We start from the raw sequence: 26344 nt of genomic DNA, 5'->3' as shown, positions 1-26344 counted from the left end.
ACGCACACACACAAAATAAAACCTTACCAGACTGAAAAAAAAATTTAAATATAAAGTTATAAATATGAAAATAATCAAAATATGCAAAAAATTATATTTGAATTCTTGAAAATGGATTTTAGTGACAAATTATGTAAAAGGAAGCAAAAATGTAATTTAATTAGTTACTGGTAATTAAAGAAATATATAAATTGAAAATTAATTCACACATGCATGGATGTACATACAAATTCAAAATGAAAATTAATAATCAATAAAAAAAATAATAAATGAATAAATGAAAATAAATGAATTTTTCTACATTTTTCTTTGTTTTTGTTCGGTTTTAGATTTTCCTCTACTCACACCACTCCCCATCTTTTGGATTTTAAAGGGTCCCTAACATAGGTACAAGGTCCATAATGCCAATAGGAAAGTGGTGGAGAGGGTTTAATTATTTTCATTGATTGGTTGATTTTATGAAAACTCACACACACCCCATTTTTCACAATGGGTGAAAGATGAAGAAAATAAACACTGTGGTTAAATTATTAATGCTGATCCCTTCCATAATGTTTGATATGCCCCTATATAATAAACATTACATATCCCTTCATTAAACAACAATACTAATATCACCATATACAAATATCACATATGTGGTAACAAAGTGGTTTCATATAATAACAGTTATATCACTTGCATATTCAAGTTAATACTATCCATGTAAACATTAATATCGTCCACATATAAACATCAATATCAGTAGCATATTAACATTAATATCATTTACATATTAACATTAATATTATTCATGTATTAAATGTTAATATTACCCACAGATTAACATTAGTATCATGTACATATTAAATATCACCATGTTAATATTACTATTATATTAATGTTAATAGCACCCACATTAACTGTTAATATTACCCACATATAAACAATATCACACCCAGATAAACATAACTATCAGCTCCATATTAAAATTAATATTACCTACATGTGAACATTAACATCACTCATATATTTACATTAATATTATCTGCATATAAACATTAGCATCAGACATATTAAAACTGATATAACATACATAAAAATGTTAATATCCCCTACATATAAACATTAATAATAATCACATATAAACATTCACATCACCCATATATTAATATCATTCATACACCACCCCAAAAAAAGTAGCACCATCCACATATAAATGCTAGTATCATTCCCATATCACATATATAACAATATATCACCCTATATAACAACATTAATATCTACAACTTGAAAGACAACACTCATACAATAATCATTAATGCTATCCATATGAACATTCCTCTGTATAACTGGAATATCCAAGATCACTTACATAAACAGTGTGTGTGTGTATGTGTGTGTATTAGGTATAGCTGGCATTACTTTCATTTTAATTAACATAAAAACAAACAGAAAGCAGAGTATATATTTAATTATTATTCATGAAAATATATACTATAATTATTAACAGAGAAAAACAAAAGAAAACAAGGAAAAACAAAACAAAAAAAAACAAAACAATAAACAGGTAAATACCTACAGTTGCTTCATTTACCCAAAACTAAACGATATGTTAGTACTATTCAGGCAGTCGTTATTATTATTATTATTATTATTATTATTATTATTATTATTATTATTGTTGTTGTTGTTGTTGTTATTTGTTTACTTGCAATTGTTTTTCTAAATGGGTTTTAATAACAAGCTTCATTGGAGAGATGGGTTGGGTGTTTTATTATTTTTTTATTTTGCTTTCAGTAGCAGCAGCTAGGATATTCTAGAACAAACCAAAAATGTTTCTTTGCAGAAACATCCAAAGAAACAATCCCATGCACAGATTTTGCACTAGTTTTTGCACTCTTTGGGTCAAATTTTGTTTAGTAAGAAAAAAAAAAAAAAAGATGTCATGAAGGGCTGGGGGAGATAGGTTATAGAACAAGCTAGAAAATGATAGAAGAAGCAGAAAGACTTAAAATATAATAGCAAATATATAATTAAAATATTAAAATTACTTTGTAAAAAACTCCCAAAAACTAACCCTCTTGCAGCCCCAACCATCACCTTATATATGGTTCCAAATATTTTCCTCATTTCCTTCCTTCATATTCTTCACATTGTTCTTTTATTGTTGGTGATGCTCTTCAAATTATTGTTTCATTCTTGTTAGTGGTGCAAGGCCACTTCTCACTACCATTCCCCAAGACATATTACTACAAGGAATTGTTTCCTGTTTTCAACCATTGCATTCTGGGTTGTTTGCACAGTTTTACATTTGGATGCTTTCTCCATTTCATACAGAAATACTGTCATCCTTTGAAATTGATTATTAACTCTTTACCATCATCTTCGTCGTCACCCTCATCTTCTCCATCCTTTGATATTATGACTATTGTTGTCAATATTGTTATTATTAATTAAGGTGAAAGCTGGCAGATTCATTAGCATATCAGACAAAAATGCTTAGCAGCACGTCTTCCAGCTTTACATTCTGAGTTAAAAAGTCTACCAAGATCCAAGATCGACTTTACCTTTCATCCTTTCACAGTCAATAAAATAAGTACCAACTGAACACTGGGCTGTCAATATAATCAACTTACCACTTCCCCTGAAATTGCTGACCTTGTGCCAAAATTTGAAACCATTATTATTATTATTTATAATGATTATTATTATTATTACTATTATTATTATTATTTGCTTGTACAATGCAACTTTATAGCATATCCATGTTCATGAACTAGCTCAGTATACTAAATAACTAGAAAGAAGGTAAACATACAAAATTACCAGCTGAATACCAAGACAAACTAAAAGCCTACAACCCTCATACCACTAGAACTGGATGCAAGATGGTAATGCGTCCACTAGCTGTGGCAAATAGATTGTTCTAGAGACATCTAAAGATCAGCTACCAAGTAGTACATGAAGAAAGCCTATCAGACAAACGCACGGATGATTATCTAAAGTAGCCAATTCGCAGATGATGGCAATGAAATGCAAGAGCAAGGGTGGGGGTGTGCTGGGGAATGGACAGCGGTGGTGGTGGTGGTGTGGCTGATGCAAAAAATGGATTTGTTGTTAATTGTGTAAAACGGAAGGGGTATAGGCGGAGGGAGGTAAAAATTAGGGAGGATAAACCAGGGTCGTAGCATGAGTGTGTGTCTGAAAATGTATGTATAAACATATATACATGTGTGTGTGTGTGTGTGTGTGTGTGTCTATATGTACATATATATGTGCATGTGTAGATATATGTGTGTATATGTAATATATGTGTGTATATGTAGTATATGTGCGTGTGTGTATAAATATATGTATATATGCATGTATATGTTTGTATGTATGTGTGTATGTGTGTGTAAATGTATATATCTGTGTGCATGCATATGTTTAAATTTATGCTTTTCGAAAGTGGCAGAGGAGATGATCAGGTGAGGGTGGGGGTGGGGGGACTGTAGGGAAAGGTGTACTAAGTTACCCAACCTGTGTGACATCATCTGCACGCCAGCGTTGCTGCTGGACCCTGAACTGCTGCTGCCGGTGACGACGGTGGTGTTGGCGGAAGACTTAAACTCCTGTGGGTCATCATAGAGGGCATCCTCATAGAAGTTGCCTGGTCCCGTAGGGGGCACAGGGAATGGCGGTGTGATCGGTTCTCCATAGGCCTTAGTGAGTGGTGGTAGAGTAACATTGAGTGGGGGTAACGCACCCACAGACGCACTGTATAGTAACAAAGCAACAGAGGCTGCATTATATATTATAACAGAATGGATGGAGATGGGAGGAACGAGGAGAGCTTTAAAATAAATTTAAAATAAAAGGGAAAAGAAGAGCAAAAAATAAATAAAAATTCAAATTAAATAAATACACCACAGTTACTCGTGTACGAGTCGCACTTGTGTACGAGTCACACTTGTGCATGAGTTGCACTTGTGCATGAGCCACATTTGTGTATAACTCGCACCCCTAATTTAGTGATATAAAAAAATTTTTTCCCATCATTTCAGACTTGATATCAGCTTTGCCCCATGTATAAGTTGCAAACCCTAATTTTGTGTTAAATCTAGGTACAAAATTTTTTTCCCTTCATTTTCAAAATTTGCCCTGCGTATTAAGTCACATCCCAGATTTTTCAGGTAAAATCAAGTTAAACATAGTGCGACTTATACATGAGTAAATATGGTATATATTAATTTTTTTTTATTTTTTAATCAGCAGAAAGTACAAAAAAATTCAAGGACTGAGAATTTCATACATGGGACTTATCCGATTGGTTTCAAACCAATTTCTTAAGTGCCACATATGAAGCTCTTGGCCCTTGAATTATAATTTCTGTGGATTAAAAATTAAAAAATATATATATACTCAATGTTCTGAGTTCTATTTTTCCTGTCTGTAATTATGAAACCTACATTAAAAAATATTTATATGTACATATTATATAAAGGGATTGATTGTCCAGAAATAAAGGAAAAAAAAAAATAATAATAATAAACAGCACTACTAATGGAATGATCTAAGAGACCAGGCCAGGCAATACATATATCTTTGGAACTGAATGTGTGATATATGACAGCCAGATGGTATTTTGAATGCTCTGGATATGGATGAGTAAATGAATAGACCTATCATGGATGTTGGTTCAATAACGAATACAACTGTTTCTTTTTAATGAGCTAATATGTGAAGATAACATTTTAACACATCTGATGATTGGCAGCTTTAATTATGACTTATACATAAACGTCTCTTCTCAGTTAAATGCTATGCAGAATCATGATAATTGGTACTGTGTATAGACATGTGTCTCTTCAGATATCTATTTCATGATGAACAAATGTTTGTTCCTTCAGGTGGCAGTGATCTATTGTTAACTTGCTTTGTTTCATGCAAACTTGAGGGTGGAACAAAGAGTAACCTTAGAAAAACAAAGTCAGCAATAAGCTGAACATGTGAACGGATTATAAGATCTACAAGGTTTCTTTTTTTTTTTCTAGCTTTTCACAAGAATAATATAATATAACCTTTCCACCTCATTATTATTGGTCTAATAATTTTTTTAACTTAAACATGAAGATGAACGAGAAATGAACAGAAGTATTAAATGTATTATTTATCTCTATATGTACAATGTTTATTATAAGTGTTTGTATACCAATGTATAAACATGTGGCATGTGTGTGTGCGTGTATACATGTGTGTGTGTGTGTGTGTGTGTGTAAAAACAAAAGTATTAACAATAACTATGACAGAATTAAAGAATCAGAATGATTGAAATAATTCTTTAAAACTGGAATTTGCTTCTTATATATATATATATGCATGCTTACATAACCATCCATACATACATACATATACACATTGCATATAATATACATTCCATATATATTACATAAATGTGTGGGCATAATGGATATTATATGCAATATGTGTGTATTGGATGGTTGGCTACATAAAAACACATACATACAATATCATTTTCATATCTATTTTTCATGCTAGCATTGACTGAATGGGCATGAAATGTGTGTTTGTGTGTGTGTGTGTGTGTACAAGCATTTTTGTGTTTCCAGCTTCTTCAAACAGATACATCCTGTTTAAATATATATTATTACCATTCCAGTTTGTCAGGAATGTCAAAACACCAACTCTTGTAGCTCATTTCTACAGAAATTTCATTCACTCTAAACACCACTACAATGAGAGAGAGAGAGAGAGAGAGAGAGAGAGAGAGAGAGAATAAAAGAGAGGAACATAGAGAGAGAGAGAGAAGAGATTGGTAGTGATGATGATTAGTGTTACAGTTGCATGACATCAAACCATCTTTCTTCCCCCTCCTCCCTCACTGTCTCTTTCTATTTTTCTTTTTTTGTCTGTCTATCTTTCTAGACAAATGGAATAAAGAGGGATAGAAAATGACACACACACACACACACACACACACACATATGGGAGGAGACAGAGATAGATAGAAAGGAAAGTGATGAATGACAGAGTTTGGAAACTGGCTCAAAGCAGACAACAATCATATTCTATTGCACTGTTCTTTTGCATTAAGTGGATGCAGATTTTCCCCTCAATACTTAAATCATAGAATGTTGGAACAAATCGCAGCAACATTAAATAACATAAGGACATCTATCAAAACAATACTGGTGTCTCAGTTCCTAATAATGTATATTTTGAGGGATTCCTCGGGCCAGTTATCCATCCATTTTACCTGATCCATTTATATATGTATAGGTATGGTTGACCAAACACATACAAAGACATACTTCATTGAAAACAACTTCTGAATGATCTTAGAAACTTCATGGTGGATTTAATTCTGGTTGGAGCACAGCATGAATTTCACCTCAAGAAACTCCTCTCATTTACACTTCAATTAATTCTTTGTCTATTTTTGTTACTACTCAAAAATCTTTGTCTTCACTTAGAGAACTATTTAAAAAGGCTTACAATGGTGTCTGCTTAGAGGTACAGACAGCAGAGATAGTTTAAAATATTAGCTTCCAATTTACATTGATAGGTGTATCAGTCAGTGTGAATATGTATGGGAGGAGACATAGATAGAAAGATGTGTGTGTAAAATCTTCATATTAATGGCTAGTGCTACTGAGGCACAATACTTGAGCATCACCAGACACTGCTTGGGGTTGTAGTATGCCTTAGTGAAGGCTCATGACCAACTGGTTATGGTGTATGTGGGTATGTCTCAGTGTGCATATGAAGTATGTTGTATATCTAAGTGCATGTGTATCAAAGAGTGTGCCTGTATAAATGTGCCAATGTGTATGTTTTAAAGAGTATACATGTGTAAGTGCATATACATGGATGTGTTCATGTCTGTTCTTAAAGAGTATCTGTGAAACAAAACTTCAGGCACAAGTTTACATAACACATACACACATGCATGCATTGTAAACCTATTTACCACACACACACACACACACACACACACACACACACTATATACACAAATCTCACACATTACATTTTTACTAAATATTCTTGTTCTTTTTTACAAAATATTTATACCCAGTGTGTATGCATAGACCCAGTGTATATACATAGATATACATACAAGTGTATCTATGTATGTATCTATCCATCCATTTTGATATACATTTTATTTCCTATCTCTGCACTGTATATTTTCTTAAACACAGCTAGTTAACAAGTGTTAACTAATTAACAAGTTAACCATTAGTACTCTGAAAATTTGGATATCTTCCTCGGTCAGTAGAGCAGTCATTTGGTTGTTCATTGGTTCACTGGTACTGGAATTATCACAGATTGAAAATATAACCTTGAAGTTCTTATTGCTTTGCTATGTTAGATTCTTAACCTACTGCAAACTGAGAAATTTATCTAAGTTTTTCACAAAAACAAAACTAATACTTTTACTCCTAATAATAATTATTATGATTATTATTAAAATGATAAATAAACTTGTTACTATGACATACAATGGCTAGCCATAACTATCTTAGTAAATACATTAATGAAACAGTGCTGCCAAAATATACAGATTCCTTTTGGGTTTCATAATGTATAAAGAAAGATAACATAGAATAATAATATGAGTCGATTATCTCTCTCTCTCTCCCTCCCTCCCTCCCTCCAGTCAATCAAACAAAGTTTGCGAAAACATTCCTTGCAATATTTATGTTGCTGTTTTACTAGCATTATGTGTATCTGTGTGCATGTATATATTTTTCTGTGTATGTAAGATTGTATATATAATCATTATTATCATCATTTTATCTCTGTTTTTCCATGCTGGCATGGGTTGGAATTGTCTTGCCACGTGTCATGTTACTTGTAATATCCGACACACACACACACACACACACACACACACACACACACACACACACACACAGCATCAATCTTTGATATAGTGTATGGCATGTGTTTTAAATAGGAGTTGAACAGTTGGGTAGTGTTCCTGTAACCAACCACTTTACACACACTGTCCAAAAGAGAGCCCTAAGAAGACATGTGACAAGGTGGTGAAAAGGGATCTCAAAAAGCTGACCCACATAAAATGACAAAGGACTGTAACAAGTAGTAATATGTGGTGCTATAGAAGACCAGCCATCAGTGCAAACCTGCCAAAATGGTGACTGTGATGGCACATCTCGTATTCAATGTATTATTGTTGTCTGTTTAAAGAGGAATGGTAACTGATCTGTTAGTATTCATTCCTGCCACCACCATCCTTTATAACAATCTTGCTTCCACCTACTATTATCTCTCTATTATTCTTCCTCACTTCTATTACAATACTTGGGTAACAAGGGCATCAAATCTGTTCATATCTAGTACATCCTACTACCACCCATATTCAGCTCTAATCATCACTTTCTCGTCCATACCTCTCTTCTTTGGCATTTACCACTTTCAATTACCATTGCCCATCTCTATCATTATCCATCACACATGCTCTTTTACCATCTCCCATTTTAATTGTTACCCCATCATGCTACCCATGTTATGAGTTCCTCACCAGTAACTAAAATATTGCTCACACTGTCTCTTTTCCATTTCTTCTTCTCCCTACCATCCTCTTCCTACAACACAGTTTTCTTTCTCACCACTCATTCTCCTTTCAGTCTTGCCCACCATTCTCTCTTCCTGTCATATTTGCTCTGAAAGAACTGGGACAACATAGACAGGACTTCCTAATCTTGCACAGAAGAAGGCAGCCTCTCTAGTGCTGGTGTCACAATAAGACACATCCAATACATTCTGTAAAGTGGTTGGTGCAAGGAAAGGCATCCAGCTTTGAAGCCATACCAAGACATAGCCCACCAATCCAGCCAGAAGAGCAGTAACTCCAAACAGGCATTGACATAGACCACAATGATCTATCAAACCCATACCAGAATGAAGAGCTGATGTAAAATGATGATAACACACACACACACACACACACACACGCACATACATATTACATTAAGAACAGTATCCAGTTGTAGAAATCATGCCAAAACAAGTACTGGAACATGACACAATCTTCTGACTGAAAGGATCCGGTCAAAGTGTCCCACCAATGCCAGCATGGAAGATAGACGTCAAATGATAATGATAATGATAGTGTGTGTGTGTGTGTGTGTGTGTGTGTGTGTGTGTGCGTGCGTGTGCGTGCGTGAAATAAATTGTTATATGCACTGGGAACAGTGAACTTCTTGCTTTGTTATCAGTTAGCAGTATCAGTATGGATCTGCAAAGAAAATGCTCACTGAAATTATAACAAGACCATTGGCTTTTGTTAGATTCATTAGTCTGAGTGTGCTTCTGGCTGACAAGACACAACAATGTTGAAACACCAGCTGTACCAGAATCCTTTATGCAAATGAAGCGAGTGTATTATAAACACATATTTTTCATAAAAGTGAAGCGTTTTCCACTGACAAAATACAACAATGATTAGCCTATTCATGTTTGAATCTGCCAGAACTTATTAAGAATAAATGAGAGAGAGAAAGAGAGAGAAATAATCATTGTCACCATTGTTTCAATATAGTGATTGCTCTCTGATGATGATGCTTAGCAAACATTTACTAACACTATACATATGATGTGTTCTGGAAAGAGACACTTAATTCCACTGTATAAGTTCATAAAATACATTAGTTTAAAAGCCAAGCAATATTCAATAATGGAAAGCAACAATAAATATAGCAAAAATTTAACAAAAACTAAACTAAAAAATGCATTATCATACATTGATGTATTCAGATTATGTCCTCATCTGGCAAAATATTGTCCCCAACAATGTTTCAGCTGTTGTTCCACTTCTATCTTCTTCAGATATCTATAGATTGAACCCTTTTAATACCATACCAACTCATATGAGGCCACTCTGGATCTCTGATAAAAACTTCCTGTATTAAAGATATCCAAATTAAAACCTTCTAGCAAAATACTTTATCGTTAATATTGTATCTGGAACTTAAATTAACAAAGTTATTTCACTAAATTCTTAATTATTCTCAAAATTAACAGAAACAAACGTAGTTTATTTCAACAGAAATATGGTAACAAAAGGGTTAACTCTTCTGGTACCAATCCATCTGAAAACTACCCCTAATTCTATGAAACAAATTTCCTATTTTAAAAAGATCAACATTAAGACCTTCCATCAAAATTTCATGTTAATTTATGTTCTAAATACCAGCTTCATAGCAACAGAGTTATTTTGATAAATTCTTCATTATTTTCCAAATTAGTTGAAACAAAGGTTTCAACAGAAATATGGTAACACAATGACTAATTAAGGATTTGGTTTGAAATTCTTGGAATGTTACTGAATATGGCACCTGATGAAAGCTGGAGAATACAATAGCTGAAATGTTGCCACCATAACAAAAAACAAAAAACAAAGATGAGGACAAGGAAGCCAGTTTGAATAGATCAATGTATAATAATGATCATTTCTTATCTCAGAAATAAATTAAATCTATTGAATCTACAGACAAAAATTAAAAGGAGGATGCAATGAAACGAACAGTTTGTTATATAACAGAACTGAAATGTAGAAATTTTTTAAAACATATGAACTCAAAGATGGTTATGTGGTTAAAATGCTTGCTTCTCAACCATGAGGTGTTGTGTTCAATCCCTCTGTGAGGCACCCGGGCAAGTATTTTCTTCCTTTGTATCAACCTGTGCCTTTTGATTGAAAAGTATATTGTGTGTGTATATGTATCTATGGATGTGTGTGAGTATGAATGTATGTGTATACATATGATTGTGTGTGTGTGTGTGTGCATATGGATGTGGACTGTTGTGTGAAGAAGTGTTGATCTCTACCAGTGAAAGGAAGCTGTGCAAGAGGGAGATCCACAAAGACAGGGGATGAGGTGGTGAAGCATGATCTTCAAATGTTTGGCCTCACGTAGGTAATGACTAGTGACTGATATTTTTGGCAATATGCTGTGCTTGAGAAGACACATCAAGCCAAGCGAAATCATAGCTGTGGTCATTGTTGGTGTCACGTAACTGACACCCATATCAGTGGGGCGTAAAAATCACCTTTGAAGTGTTGGGCCTCATGGTGGCAATGTGGGCGATGCTGGTGTTGCATAACTAGTACCAGTGGCACGTAAAAAGCACCTTTTGAACACTGGGCCTCATAGAGGCAATGACAAGTGACATGCTTGAGAAGAAGATCCATCAAGCCAAGTGAAATCGTAGTTGTGACAGATATTGGTGCCATGCAAACTGACACCCGTGCCGGTGGCACGTAAAAGCACCTATTACACTCTTGGAGTGGTTGGCATTAGGAAGGGTATCCAGCCATAGAAACCATGCCAAATCAAACTAGAGTCTGGTCACAGGGCTGGTAAGCTGAGGCAGCCCCTCAGCTTACCAGCCCTGGTCAAACCATCCAACCCATGCCAGCATGAGCAATGGACACTAAATGATGATGATGGTGATATGTGTGTATGTGTACATATATGTGTATTTATATACATACATATATGTATATGCACATATATATACATAATGATGTGTGTGTGTGTGTGTGTGTTTAAACCACAAACATCAGCAAGAAAAATTCAAAAACTAATACTTTGAATACCATGTAGTATTTTGTTCTGCCCAAGTTGTACAGACACTCCTTTCTCAATCTCGACACTGAATATACAATAGACCCATAACTAATGATCCCTACAGTTCACACAGATACATGATATTAAATGCATACACAAGGACTCTTTTTTTATTAAGGGATGAACACCACAACATCACTACTACATATTTTTATAAGGAACTAAAATTGAAAGCAAACCCAACTAATACCCATATTTTACTCAAGCCAACACAAAAACCTCAGCATCAATGCCTCACTAATCCCTTTTTCTTTTATTGACATTTTTCAAAACTCCTTGACCTACTGGAGCATTTTGGATGTGACAGCTAGAGGGGAGGGACCTGCACAAGTACTCGACTGGTACTCATTTTCAGATGAGAAGACTGGGGTAACGTGAAATAATGCACTGCCCCGTCCAGGGATTAAACCCATAATCTTATGCTCATTAGGTTAATACCCTCACTACTAGGTTATGCGAGTTTGTTTTGTTATCTACATTTCAACAATAGAGCTTTGTCTCTTTGTTAGAAATCAGCTCTCTTCTTACAGGAAGATTACAAATAATTGCAAACCCAAAAGGACAAATGAATGAATGTACATACATATATACATGTGTATGTCCATACATATATACATACCCACATACACATGTACATACAAACATATGCACATACACACACAGGTATATACATATGTAGAAACATACATATATGTATACAAGTTTGTATGCAAAGACCAGTTAATATATTATGTAGATTAGCAGTTAATGAGCTCAATGAGCATTACTCAAACTCTTGCTCAACATGAAGATCTGAATGATTAAACATATATTTGTGTAACAATGAAACTGAGTAATGGCTGCTAATCTACATACATACACACACACAAGTGGGGGGGGGGCAATGTATAATGAAGTAGATAATATTTGAGCAGAAAGTAAGTAGATAGGGTTACAATCCAAGCTGCATCCTCATTATTGTAGTTCCCAGTCTAAAGAATTACAAATAGGAGATGTCTTACATGTCTTTCTACATGTATACCTATAGAACTACTATTAGTAATGAGAAGCATGTTTAATGAGGAATAAATAATACCAAAAAGTTTTTCCAATTTTCTGTGTTGATTGATATATATATATATATATATATATATATATATATATATATATATATATATATATGCAGATGTGTGTTGTCAGGTGACTTGTGACCTGATGAGACATCTGCACCTATGATACACCACAAGTGTTTGTACAGCATTTCACCCATGAAACACAGGTGCATGATGGGTCAAAATGATCATAGTGAATAATAAAGAGTCTCAGGGATTTCATTTTCTTTCTCTCATATTTTATAGACCTGATGGATCCAAAGGAATTCCTGAAGTAACTCCAGTGGCATTTACATCCATACTCTGCTGATGACATCAGGTGGCTGAAATACAGTTTATGGGCTTTCAATGGCACACTACAAGGTATGGTGTGGATTTCCGTCCCGACATCCGAAACTCAAAGTTTTATCATGGCTACCGAATAATTGCCACATATTATTTACATATATATATATATATATATATATATATATATATATATATATATGTATTTATTTATTGTACATGCACGCAGGTGCGCGCGCGTGCACACACACACACACCCCAGACCTTTCTTTTTTCTTCTCATCCAAATTTTCCACTGATGGCATTGATTCGCATATGTTCAGGTTATCCATCAATCACATCAATTTTACAAATCACACACGTCTAGAACACTAGAGAAGATCTCCAAACAATTGGATGGTACTAACTAATAACTAAATGACATAAAAACAAAAAAATAATACAAAAATACAAAAAAAAAACAAATCTCCAAATGGATTTAAGTGGATTATCTGTCATGAAGCATTTACCCAAGACAGCAAGACATTATTACACAAAGATCTATGGAAGCACTGATACACCCAACTCAATTTCTGCTTGAAAATGTAAGGGTGACAGAGCCAGCTAAACCCCATCCATATCTGCAGTGTATATAAATGATTTTCATTTTACTGAATGTGTAAACAAAAATGGTGGTGGAACAAACAAAAAATATAATTATGAAATATTAAAAAATATCCATCATGAAGCACCTCATGTAGATATGTTGAGGTGCCTCAGTTAGGCACTTTAAGAAATTATCATCATGAGGCACCTTAACCCTGGTGATCTATTGGCTGCATCATTCCTGACTTTCAAGAGAACACAGCCTGAAGAATTCTCAGACATTAGCAAAGATGGAAAAAGAAAAGCAAAAAAAAGAAAGAAATATCAAGACCAAAAATAAAAAAACAAGAATTCAGACACTAACAACAACCAGCCAATGAAATCAAAGGTGGGCGTGGCTTAGAGAACTTACCCAACGGGAGGGGGCGGGACTCCATGGTCCAGTTCGTGCAACATGGCATCTACATTAGCTCTGTTGTTGGTTTCGACACGGTTTGGTTTTGGGGCAACTGGGGGTTGAACAGATTGGCTACCAGTTGATGATGGAACTTGGCCAGGAGATGTGACCACCCTTTGGGAGTTTCCATTAACAAACTGAGATTGATTAGCTGCAGTTGTAGAAAGAAAAAAAGAATATGATCAATGAAAATAAAAAAAATATATATATCAGAAATTATAATATTTAGTTTATTTTGTTGCTTTTGTTTAAGAAATTTGTTTACATTGGTAATGATGACGATGACAGTACTAGTGGTAGTGATGATGGTGACAACAATGACGATTATGATGATGATGATGATAATACTGATGAGATGATGATAACGATGGTGATGATGATGATGACAATGATGATAGTTGACTTAGATTGAACAGAACTCTGATCAAAGTTGTTCCCTCGGTGACCACCCCATCTTTCTACTTCTATTTCACAAAGTGCATCTAAAAATACTTACACTCCCTCTTTTTTTAAGATGACACAGTGTGAGTTGAGGGAAATTTGGTTACTATTTCTATGTGATGCATGTTTGCATATTAGTAAGTACATGACTCTGTGTGTGTGTGTGTGTGTGTGTGTGTGTGTGTGTGTGATACATATATTAAGTTGGAAAGGAAATCATGTCACATTTTTGACAGTCACTTTGGTGGTACTTTTTAATTACTTAACAGTGATATTAAAATTTCTAATATTTTTTATTCTTTCTTTCTTTTCTTTCTTTCTTTATAGCATAGGTTATTTTAAATCAAAGCAGTTGAACTTGTAAAGATTTTACCTATTTAACCCTTTAGAATTCAAATTACTCTGTCAGAAGTAATGCTTATTTATTCACATAGTTTTAAATTAATTGTGCATTATCTCATAGCTTCAAAATTTTAATGAATGTGATTGTTTATTTCTAGAATGACATTGTAGAGTATGTGGGAGAGGCCAAATCTGGCAGGTTTGATCACAATCAGGTGCAATATTTGGACATGGCTGGTTTAAGTGCTAAAGAATTAAAATGAAATAAGATCAGGCCCATTTCAAACATGCTGCATGAATTCAAATGAAGCTCTTCAGTAATGGAAGTAACAAGAAACAATTGTTCTGACAATGGAAATGAAGCTTCTGTTTCAAATGTGTAGCATGTCTAGAAAATGCCAATGGTAATTAGACCAGTTTTGTTTGGGAAATTTTTCTCTCACAGATTCCCCCCAATCTGGATAACCAAATTCTGTCAATGTTAAACTGATAACCTTAGATGAGGAAAATCCATAGCAAATTGCAGGAAAATTAGCAAAACAGTTCGATCATAAAACACTTTCATAAACTAGAAAAAGTGTCTAAACTTGGTCAGTGGGTCCCTCATCATCTGAATGCATCTCAGATTAACCAAAGAGTTTCCCCCTGCTTGTCATTGAAGAGTAGACTTACTACAGAGCCTTTTCTGAGTAGAATCATCACAAATGATGAAAAGTGTGTTCTTTATAATCATATCCAATGAAAACCACAATGGCTAGCATCCAATGAAAAATGGAGAATATATCCCCAAACCAGGACTACACCTAAAAAGTTATGCTCTGTATTTAGTGAAACATGAAGAGTGAAGTCTATCATGGAGTGTTAAACTAAAAAGAAACAATTAATGCAGAGAAATGTTGACATCAATTGGAAGCACTGCACAACATTTGCAGAAAAAGCACCCATCATTGCTCAACTGTAAATAGCTGTTGTTCTTACATGATAATACAAGACCACATATTGCCAAACTCACACAGTAAAAGATTATGGCACTAAATATGCAAGTTTTGCCTCATCCTCCTTATTCTCCTTGTCTTGCTCCATCTGACAATGATCTTTTCAAATCATTGCAACATTATTTAGACGGAAAACAGTGAAGAGGTTAAAAATTATATCAAGTGTTTCTTTGCTTCAAAACTTGAAAAACTTTACATTTTAGAGATCAAAATTTTGCCCAGTAAATGAGATTATGTTGTCAATAATGAAGGAAATATCTTGATTAAATATATCAATGATGACCAAACAACTATGTTTCTCTCCTAGCTTGAAATACAACAGGACTTCCTTTCCAACCTCTGTGTGTGTGTGTGTGTGTGTGTGTGTGTGTGTGTGTGTGTGTGTGTGCGCGTGTGCGTGTGTGTGTGTGTGTGTGTGAGATAGCTTAATATGAACTTGTGTAATCTGCTTACAATGTGTATATGCACCGTACATGCATGCTGTGTCATTTTAATTCTTTGGAAGAAAACAAAAAGAGAAATGACTCACAGTTGGTTCTACGATTGACTTCATCCAGGAAATGAGCAGAGTTCAAATCCTGCAAGAGCTGGTCAAGCTCTGACAAGTTGCTGTTGATTGTCGACGACATCTGTGAACTGGCGTTGGCACCAAGACTGCTGTTGCTGCCGCTGCTCACCGAACCAGATCCAATTGGTTTGTTGTAACCTACAGGACTGAGTCCTGGCAGACTGGATTGAGAAAGGGTCGAACTAGCACTGCTTCTCTCCTGGTGATAGGTGGCACCACTGTTGCTACTGCTACTAGATGTCCTTTCACTGCTGTAGCTGTGATGATGCTGCTGTTGTTGCTGCTGTTGATGATGATGATGATGGTGATGGTGGTGATGGTGAGTGGAGTTCTCTTGGGCAATGTGCTGTTTCAAACTGGAACACCCATGAGCCTGGATTTAGAGGAAAGAAAGATACACAATTATTAGATTGGGTACTATTGTTATTTTACAGATTTTTAATAACATTGGCACAAGAAGGGTAGTGCCTAAACCCAAACTGGTGAGGTTGATGTGACCAGTGACCAACCTGGACATCTGCAGGGTCAATCAATTGTGAGTAAATGAAACAACCAGGAATTTATAATCTAGGTCCATATAAACACCACTAAATACCCACAAGGAACCTTAGAGGTGCATGTGTGACTGCAGCTAAGAAGTTTGCTTTCTGGCTACACAGCTTTGAGTTTACTTCCTAATCACAGAGTGTGGTGCCTCAAGTACCTTCTACTAAAGCCCCAGGCTAACCAAAGCCTTGCGAGTGGAGTTGGTAGATGGAAACTGAAAGAAGCCTGTCATGTGTGTGTTTGCTTGTTTTGACATTACATACATTAAGCCAGTCATTAGACAGCCCAGGGTCACATGACTGGGGTCGGAATTCTTTCTGAATTTCAAAGTGAATTTTATTTTATTATAATTTAGAGAATGATGAGGAGCAGTATTCATAGCTAATGGCCTATAACAGGCATTCCCAGACAAGTGAAATGACCTCCAGAGGGTTGCAGCTCTGGATAGAGGAAGGATTGGGGGAAGAGTTTGGGAGTGAAGGTGCAAAACAAAAGAGGTAAAATACAAAAGGGTCATCAGAGACCCTAATATTCAATCCTAACAAGGATGACTAGTTTTGAGGACATCCAAACCCCTACAATTAAGTCCCAAACAGAGATGATTATTTTCTAAGCAATCTGAGGGTCTAAAATTTAATCCCAAGCAGTAATGATTACTTTTAAGGTGTCTGAGACCTCAAAATTTCTATCTCAGCTGCAAAGAAGCTAGAATCAGGTAAGTACTTTATTTCTCCACACGCACGCACACAAAACAGCTTCCTGGTCTTGTCTGTCCATTTGGTCACTATTTCAATGTTGAGGATGAGAAGATTAACTTACTTTGTCATTGCGCCTCAGCTGTGACGTGTCGTTGTGGTCGGTGAGCTGGGAGGGGAGAGGTGATGGGGTGGATGTACGCGGAGACGACTGTGAACTCACTATGTCTGGCCGCCGATTCTGGTATTGTTCCTGTTCCGCCTGTTGCTGCTGGAATGACGAAATGTGCGCGGTTGTAGACTGCAGGTCAGCCAAAAGGGCATCTGAAAATAATAAAAACAATATTAATAATAACTGACTCAATTTTTGGCACTAGGCCAGCAATTTTAAGAGAAGGGGCAAATCAGTTACATCGATCCCAGTATATGACTGGTAGTTATTTTATCTAACCTGAAAGGAATAAAGGCAAAAGTCGAACAACATTAATAATAATGGTTTCAAATTTTAGCACAAGGCCAGCAATTTCAGGGAGGGAGCAAGTTCATTACATCAACCCCAGTACTTAACTGGTACTTCTTTTATCAACCTCAAAGAGATAACAGACAGAGTCAACTCAGAAGAATTTGAACATAAAGAGCATGAAAAAATACTGCTAACCATTTTGTCCAATGTGCTAACAATTGTTCTAGTTCATTGGCACAAGGGCCAGCAATATTGAGAGCAATCGGCCAGTCAATACCATCAACCCCAGTAATTGAATGGTACCTCATTTTATTGAGCCAAGAAGGGTTAAAGTTGACCTCAGTGGGATTTGAACTCAGAATGTAAAGAGCCAGAATAAATACTGTAAGATATTTTGTCCACTACTCTAACAATTCTGCCAATCCACTGAAGTTTTCAGGGAAAGAAGTGCCTTTTAATGTATCAGTTACAATGAATGACTGAATACACCTAAAAGAAGGGGCCCAATGGTTCTAACAGGACAGCCAAAGGAGCATACTGGCTTGGCTCACTAAGGACTCTGCCCTTCACTTTATAGACAAAGCAGACATTGCTGTGTGGTGAAAAATTTGCTTCCCAACCACATGGTTCTGAGTTCTGTCCCTCAACATGGCGCCTTGGGTAAGTGTTTTCTACTATAGTCTAGCCAATCAAAGCCTTGTGAGTGGATTTGGTAGATGGAAACTCAAAGAAGCTTGTCATGTGTGTGTGTGTGTGTGTGTGTGTGTGTGCGCGCGCACTCATATGCGTGTGCATGTTTTAGTGTCTGCTCTGTTTGTCCCCCACCACTGCTGGACAACCGATGTTGATGTGTTTACATCCCCAGAACTTAGCAGTTCAGCAAAAGAGACAGATAGAATAAGTACAAGACTGGGAACAATTTATTCGACTAAAAGTTCTTCAAGGTGGTGCCCCAGCATGGCCACAGTCTCATGACTGAAACAAAGAAGAGATAAAAGATATATCATCATCATCATCGTCGTTTAATGTCCATTTTCCAAGCTGGCATAGGTTGGATGGTTTGGTAGGAGCTGTCCAGGCTCCAAGTGTCTCTTTTGGCATGGCCTTCCTACCGCCAACCACTTTACAAGGTGTGCTGAGTGCATTTTATATGCTACTGGCATGGGTGTTCTTATGTGGCATCAGCACAAGTGTATTTTACTTGGCACTGGCACAATCAATATGTATGTATGGGAACATCTGTTGAACACTTTGATGAAAAACACCTTACTAAGACTACCACCAATTTTGATATACTCTCTGGAATATGCCTGTATCTTGACATATTTGTGTGTGTGATCTTCTTCAAGAGAGCACAACCGACTATGCATATATAAAAATACACATTTGGTCAGAGGAATTAAGTGGCTGCCAAAACAAGGAGACAGTTCTGTTTAAATTAACATGAATCAAGGGACATCAAACATCTTTTTTATAATTTTTTTTTTTTTTTTGTGAGGGGTTGAATGTCTACTTTAGATAATCTTAAATGTTAACGCTTTCAACAACCAACACATCCATCCACCATAAAAAAAAAAAACAGCCCTGGTACCATCTTACCAATCCACCTGCACAAGACCACCCATATCAAGCTGCTTGCATTTAATAAATCAAATTTCTTTTCTTTTCTTTTCTTTTCTTTCTTTTTACATTTATTTTGCAAAAATCTTATCAAATGAATGATAATATTTTTAACACACAAGATTTTAGTATTTCAGTAGATAAAAGTTCCATAATAATAGGTTTTCTTATGTTAGAAACAGATGGAAGATAATTACTACTGAGAGAGGAATAACAAAAACAAAGCACAAGACACACACATACACACAAACACTCACTTTCTCTCTCTCTCTCTCTCTCTCTCTCTCTCTCACATAAATATTAATTGAACAAATCTCAGAAAATAGCACTATCGAAACATAAGCCAAAGTTTGAGTGGCAACACGAGCAGACGTTTCAAAGATAAATTTTGGGAAACTTGCATAGAATCAGTGAAACTTAAATAACAGCTACTTCTCAGGTATGTTGCTCTGGTATTCAGTGAGAATGGTTAAGATGAAATCCAGACAGCATCACTTCATGAAGGAGGGAGAGAGAGAGAGATAGTGGGTGAGAGTGGGTATATATATATAGAGACAGACAGACAGACAGATATACAGATATAGATGTGTGTGTGTATGTATGTATGTATATATATATATATATATATATATATATATATATATATATATATATATATATATATATATATATAGTGCCTGTTTCGTGTAGTCTCAAATAAATAAATTACTGAGCAGATATAGTTTCCTTCCTGTCATTTCCTCTCTGCCAAGTAAAAAAGTAATTAGTAATATTATATGTGTGTGTGCATCTGCATGTGTGCATCTGCATGTGTGCATGTGTATGTGTGTATGTGTGTGTGTGTGTGTGTGTGTGTGTGTCAATGTGAAGGAGTGAGTGTGAGTGCATATGAGTGCACATGTATAAATCTGCATGTATAAAGATATGGGTTTGTGTCTCTATGTGTGTGTGTGTGTGTGGGTGTATTTGTATGAATATGAGTATGTGAGTGTATAAGTGCAAGTGTATGAGTGTGTGAGTATATAATTGTGCAGACAGATATCAGTAGGTGTATATATATATATATATATATATATATATATATATAAATGTTGCATATTGTAAGCATATGATTTTAGGTTCAGGCCCACTGCACGGCTCCTTTGGCAAGTGTCTTCCACTACAACCTTGGGCCAACTGACACCTCATCAGTACATTTAGTAGATGGAAACTGTATAGAAGCCCATTGTGTGTGTGTGTGTGTGTGTGTGTGTGTGTGTGTGTGTGTGTGCGCGCGTGCGTGCGTGCGTGCGTGCATACAATTTTTCTAGGGCTTGTTGCTCTTCTCGTCACCAACCTTCACCTGTTTTTAAGCGAAGTAAGGTTTCCCCCTGAACAGCCCAGATATGCTTTCATGAAGGATTGTAAACAAAATAGACACTGACTTCTTTTTACAATCAGTAAGTATTGCAAGATAAGGGGAAGAATATTCACGCACACACAAACACACTATTTTGGTTGAGTCAGTTTCTTGTCAATCTGAGTTCTCACCTGTGGGTGCACAAGATCATCAGGCAAGTTATGACTCATGACTTGTCATAACTCAACCAAAACAAAATACATTATTAATCTCTACACTACTGTAATGAGTATGCTTTTTCCTTCATATATATATATATATATATATATATATATATATATATATATATACACACACACACATATAAACATACATACATACATATATATAAATAAAGTATGGGGGTTTAGTTCACAGGTGATCTAAACGATTAGGTACGCTAGGTAAGTGCTGTAACGAATTACTAGGGCTCCAAGGTAATAGTCGAGACATATTCTTTCATTTGTTTCAGTCATGTGACTGCAGCCATGCTGGAGCACCGCCTTTAGTCAGGAAAATCAACCCCAGAACTTATTCTTTGTTAGCCTAGTACATATTCTATGGGTCTCTTTTGCCGAACTGCTAGGTTACAGGGACGTAAACATCCCAGCATCGGTTGTCAAGCAATGTTTGAGGGGGGGGGGGGGGGGGACAAACACAGACACACAAACATACACACACACATGCATATACATATATGACAGGCTTCTTTCAGTTTCTGTCTTCTAAATCCACTCACAAGACTTTGGTCAGCCTGAGGCTATAGTAGAAGATGCAGTGGGACTGAACCTGAAACCATGTGGTTGGTAAGCAAGCTTCTTACCACACAGCCACTCCTACACCTATTAGGTATGCTAGGTAAGTGCTGTAACGGATTACTAGGGCTCCAAGATTATGGTTGAGATGGTAGTTGAACTTTTATGCTTCTATTTTCTTATTTCTCTCCATCTCTTTATTCTTTTACTCCTTTCCTCTATGTCATCATCTCATTAATATATACCATTCTCATTTTCCCTATTTTTCCCCCCCTATTTGTCTCTGATGATGGAATATCCCATACTTAGGGATATCCCAGAAACAGCTGTAAGAGTTTGAATTTTTTCCAATAATAATATTGTATATAACTTGAGATGTTTGCCTTGCCTTAATGTTTGTTGTCCTCTTTAACAATTATATATATACACACACACACACACACACACAAACATGCATCATACACACATATATAAACACATGACAGGCTTCTACTTTCACAAAGTATTGGACAACCTGCAACTATAGTAGAAAACACTAACCAACTACATCCATACAGTGGCAATGAACCAGATATCACATACTTTCAAAGAGAACGTCTCAACTACTTGGCCAAACTTGTAGTTGAATATATGCACATGCATGTGTGTGTGTGTGTGTGTGTGTGTGTGATAATTATCATCGTGTAATGTCCACTTTTCCATACTTGCATGGGTCAGGGAGAATTTGTCTCTATGGTCAGATACCCATCCGATTGCCAACCCTCATCTATTCCCAAGCAAAGTAATATTTCTCATGGAAGACAGGAAATGAACAACACCACTTGTATGAAAGTGATCCTCGTTTACAACGATCACGGAATATCAGGACAAGGAATATCAGTATACACATACACACATACATATGTGTATGTGTGTGTGTGTGTGTGTTAAATAAAATGAAACAACAAAGCCAAGGTTGTGTGGAATTTTTATATATATATATATATATATATATATATATATATATATAGTTTCTTTCAGCTTCTGTCCACCACATCCACTCACAATACTTTGGTGTTTTAATAAAAGACACTTGCCCAAGGTTCTGTGTAGTGGGACAGAACCCAAAACCACATAGCTGGGAAGTAAGCTTCTAAGTCACAGAGCCATGCATGTATCTATATATATCTATATATATATATATATATATATATATATATATATATATATATACAGCTTATGTTTATTTTAGGGTACAAAAAAACAAGCATTACAGTACTCAGAACTCCCTTGTGTCAAAATTTAAGTCTAATATACATTTGTTTACACACACACATACACACACACACATGCATAAGGTAAACTGAATTATATACGCAGACATAAACACTCCATCCAAACAAGCTTATGGTTGATTGCATTCATTAGTGGATTGAAGAGAAAAGTATAAAGTTCACTGACGAATGCAGGTGAGCATATGGTTGATTGCTTGAAAACATTTAGGTGCAGATATGTAACTCTTTTTAACTAAATAATAATAAAAATAATAAAAACACACAGAAGTATACATATAACATTACTTTAAGCTCCAAGCTAGGAAAGGCAATCCTCAGACATTTTGCAAATAAGTATTGATGATGATGGTGATGATGATGATGATGATGATGATGACAACGTCAACGATGACGGTGGTGGTGGTTTCAAATTCTGGCACAAGACCAGCAATTTCAAGAGATGGACTAAGTTGATTACATCAAACCTAGTGCTTAGCTGGTACTTATTTTAACCACCTCAAAAGGATGAAAGACAAAGTCGACCTTGACAGAATACTAATAATAATGACTATAATAATAATGGTTTCAAATTTTGGCACAAGGCCAGCAATTTCAAGGAAGGGGGTAAATCGATTACATCAACCCCAGTGTTCAACTGTCACTTATTTTACTGACCCCAAAAGTATGAAAAGACAAAGTTGGCCTCAGCAGAATCTGAACTCAGAATGTAAAGTTGGACAAAATGCCACTAAGCAATTTGCCTGGCAGGCAAACAATGCTGCCAGCCTGCCACCTGAATAATAATAATAATAATAATAATAATAATAATAATAATAATAATAATAATAATAATCCTTTCTACTAAAGGCACAAGGCCTGAAGTTTGTGGGGAGAGGATTAGTCAATTACATCAACCCCAGTGTTTCACTCATACTTAATTCATCAACCTCAAAAGGATGAAAGACAAAGTCAACCTCGGCAGAATTTGAATCAGAACGTAGCGACAGGCAAAATACCACTAAGCATATTGCCTGGCATGGTAATGATTCTACCAGCTCCCTGCCTTAACAACAACAATAATAATAATAATCTTTTTCCTTTTTTGCTATAGGTTCATGGCCTGAAATCTGGGGTGAGGGGTAAGTCGATTTTATATTGATCCCAGTGTTCAACTGGGACTTATTTTATCGACCCCGAAAGAATGAAAGGAATAGTTGACCAGCGAAATTTGAACTCAAAACATAAAGATGGACGAAATGCCACTAAGCATTTTGCCCGGCATGCTAATGATTCTGCCAGCATGCCACTTTTATCATGATGATGATGATGATGATGATGATGATAAAAATAATAATAATAATAATAATTATCTGGTATCAGATAACAGTGAAAGTCAAAGGTTTTGGAGTGACATCTGGAGCAAAGACAAGGAACACAAAAAAGATGCTGAATGGTTGCAAGAACTGAAACAAACAGTAGTCTGTCTAAAACAGGCAGAACTAGTCATTTCAGTTAGGGAAGTGAAGGAAATCAGCAAAAAAATGAGCAACTGGAAAACCCTGGAGCCATTTTGTCCACACATTCTGCACTTATCACTTTCTGCTGTGTTTTATGTAGTTTGTTCTTAGTGCTTGCACTTGGGCAGCAAAGATTAGAGCCTCCGTTTCCGGTTTTAAATCACTTTTAGTCATCCACAGCCATCTTTTTTCTCTGTCTGTCTTATCTTCAATATCCCTATGAAATTGTCCATGCATTCTTTTCTTTACCTACCTATTTTCAGTTTCATTTGTTTTCAATTTCTTGTACAGCGCTTTATCTTTGCAATCTTTCATCCTACACAAGCCTGACCTTCTTACTTCTAATAATGGCGGTTCTGTGGCATTTCTTACATACCATGCTATCTTGTTTTCTTCTGCTCTAATGCTGTGTTCATATCCAATAAATCCTCTTCCCCTTCTTTTTCTTGGTATATACAGTCTGTCTGTGTCACTTTTTGGGTGGAGTGTCCCATATCTAGTTAGCAACTTCCTTGTCTTTCTGTCTAAGCTGTTTAGTTTGTCTACTGTCCATGCGATTACCCTTGCTCCATATCTAAGGAGTGAAACCGCCGAGGTGTTGATAGCTTCAATCTCATTCCGTCCGTTTAATTTCAACTTAAGAATCAGTCTCATTCTCCGCAAGTACCCCACCTTAAATTTTTCTGTTATTTCTTTCTCCATCAATTTATCCAAAAAGTATTTAGTTCTTCTTCTGTCCAAACCTATCATTCATCATCCTCATCATTTAAATGTCCACTTTTCAATGCTTGCATTGGTCAGACAGAGTTTACTGAGGCAGATTTTCTACAGTCAGATGCTTTTTCCATCACCAACATTCACCAGTTTCGAAACAAAGTAATATTCTCCCTTGGCTTGACACTGCTCATATGACAGTGGCATTCATTTACATGTTACTATGTCAAGACGAAGAGTCACAAATGCACACACTTTTGCATTCACATATATACATACACACATATGTGCATATATATATATATATATATATTCCCCCTGATGGAGTGCCCACATACAGCTGTTGCTGAAAAATGTACAACTATATATAAGTTATAAACAATAATCTTCTATAACGGTATATGAATATATACCAACTTAAGGCTGGTTTGCTGTGAGAAACAAATGTTATGATCTACTATTAAAGCCTGGTATCTTCCATCCTCGTGTGTGTGTGTGTGTGTTTGTGTATGTGGGGGGGGGGGGAGACACATGGCTCAGTGGTTAGAGAATCAGGTTCACAATCATTAGGTAGTAAATTCAATACCCAGACTGAGCAGTGTGTTGTGTTCTTGAGCAAGACACTTTATTTCACATTGCTCCATTTCACTCAGCTGTAGAAATGAGTTGTGACGTCATTGGTGTCAAGGTGTATCGGCCTTTACCTTTCCTTTGGATAACACTGGTGTAGAGAGGGGAGGCTGGTATGCATGGGCGATTGCTGGTCTTCCATAAACAACCTTGCCTGTACTTGCCTTGGAGGGTGACTTTCTCGGTATAATCCCATGGTCATTCATGAATGAAGAGGGTGTTTACTTCATATATATAACTGTGGGCTTCTCACAGTTTTTGTCTACCAAATTCACTCACAAGGCATTAGTCGGTCTGGGGCTATTGAGGAAGACACCTGCCCAAGGTGCCAAGCAGTGGGACTGAACCCTAAACCACAAAGCAA

The 26344-nt window shown here is 35.9% G+C and overlaps 1 protein-coding gene across 12 annotated transcripts in view; it reads right to left on the bottom strand.

The window, feature by feature from the left end:
- The window catches only part of LOC106874417 (uncharacterized), a 397411-nt gene that overhangs the window by 132423 nt on the left and 238644 nt on the right, over window positions 1–26344 (bottom strand). For 4 of the 12 annotated variants that reach the window (XM_089341509.1, XM_089341511.1, XM_089341513.1 and 1 more), the window contains exons 2-5: window positions 17775–17974; window positions 16371–16782; window positions 14019–14214; window positions 3505–3741 (exon numbers count right to left, since the gene is read on the bottom strand). In XM_089341509.1, the coding sequence (XP_089197635.1) occupies window positions 3505–3741; window positions 14019–14214; window positions 16371–16782; window positions 17775–17974 (1045 nt within the window). The remainder of the gene's footprint in view (window positions 1–3504; window positions 3742–14018; window positions 14215–16370; window positions 16783–17774; window positions 17975–26344) is intronic. The other 8 variants (XM_089341510.1, XM_089341515.1, XM_089341519.1 and 5 more) reach the window with 3 other exon arrangements.

This window comes from Octopus bimaculoides, chromosome 24 (assembly GCF_046866305.1).
Source record: "Octopus bimaculoides isolate indiv1 chromosome 24, ASM4686630v1, whole genome shotgun sequence".
Classification (NCBI taxonomy): Eukaryota; Metazoa; Mollusca; class Cephalopoda; order Octopoda; family Octopodidae; genus Octopus; species Octopus bimaculoides.
Note: the sequence above shows the minus strand (reverse complement) of the source record. Positions and strands in the feature narration are given on the sequence as shown.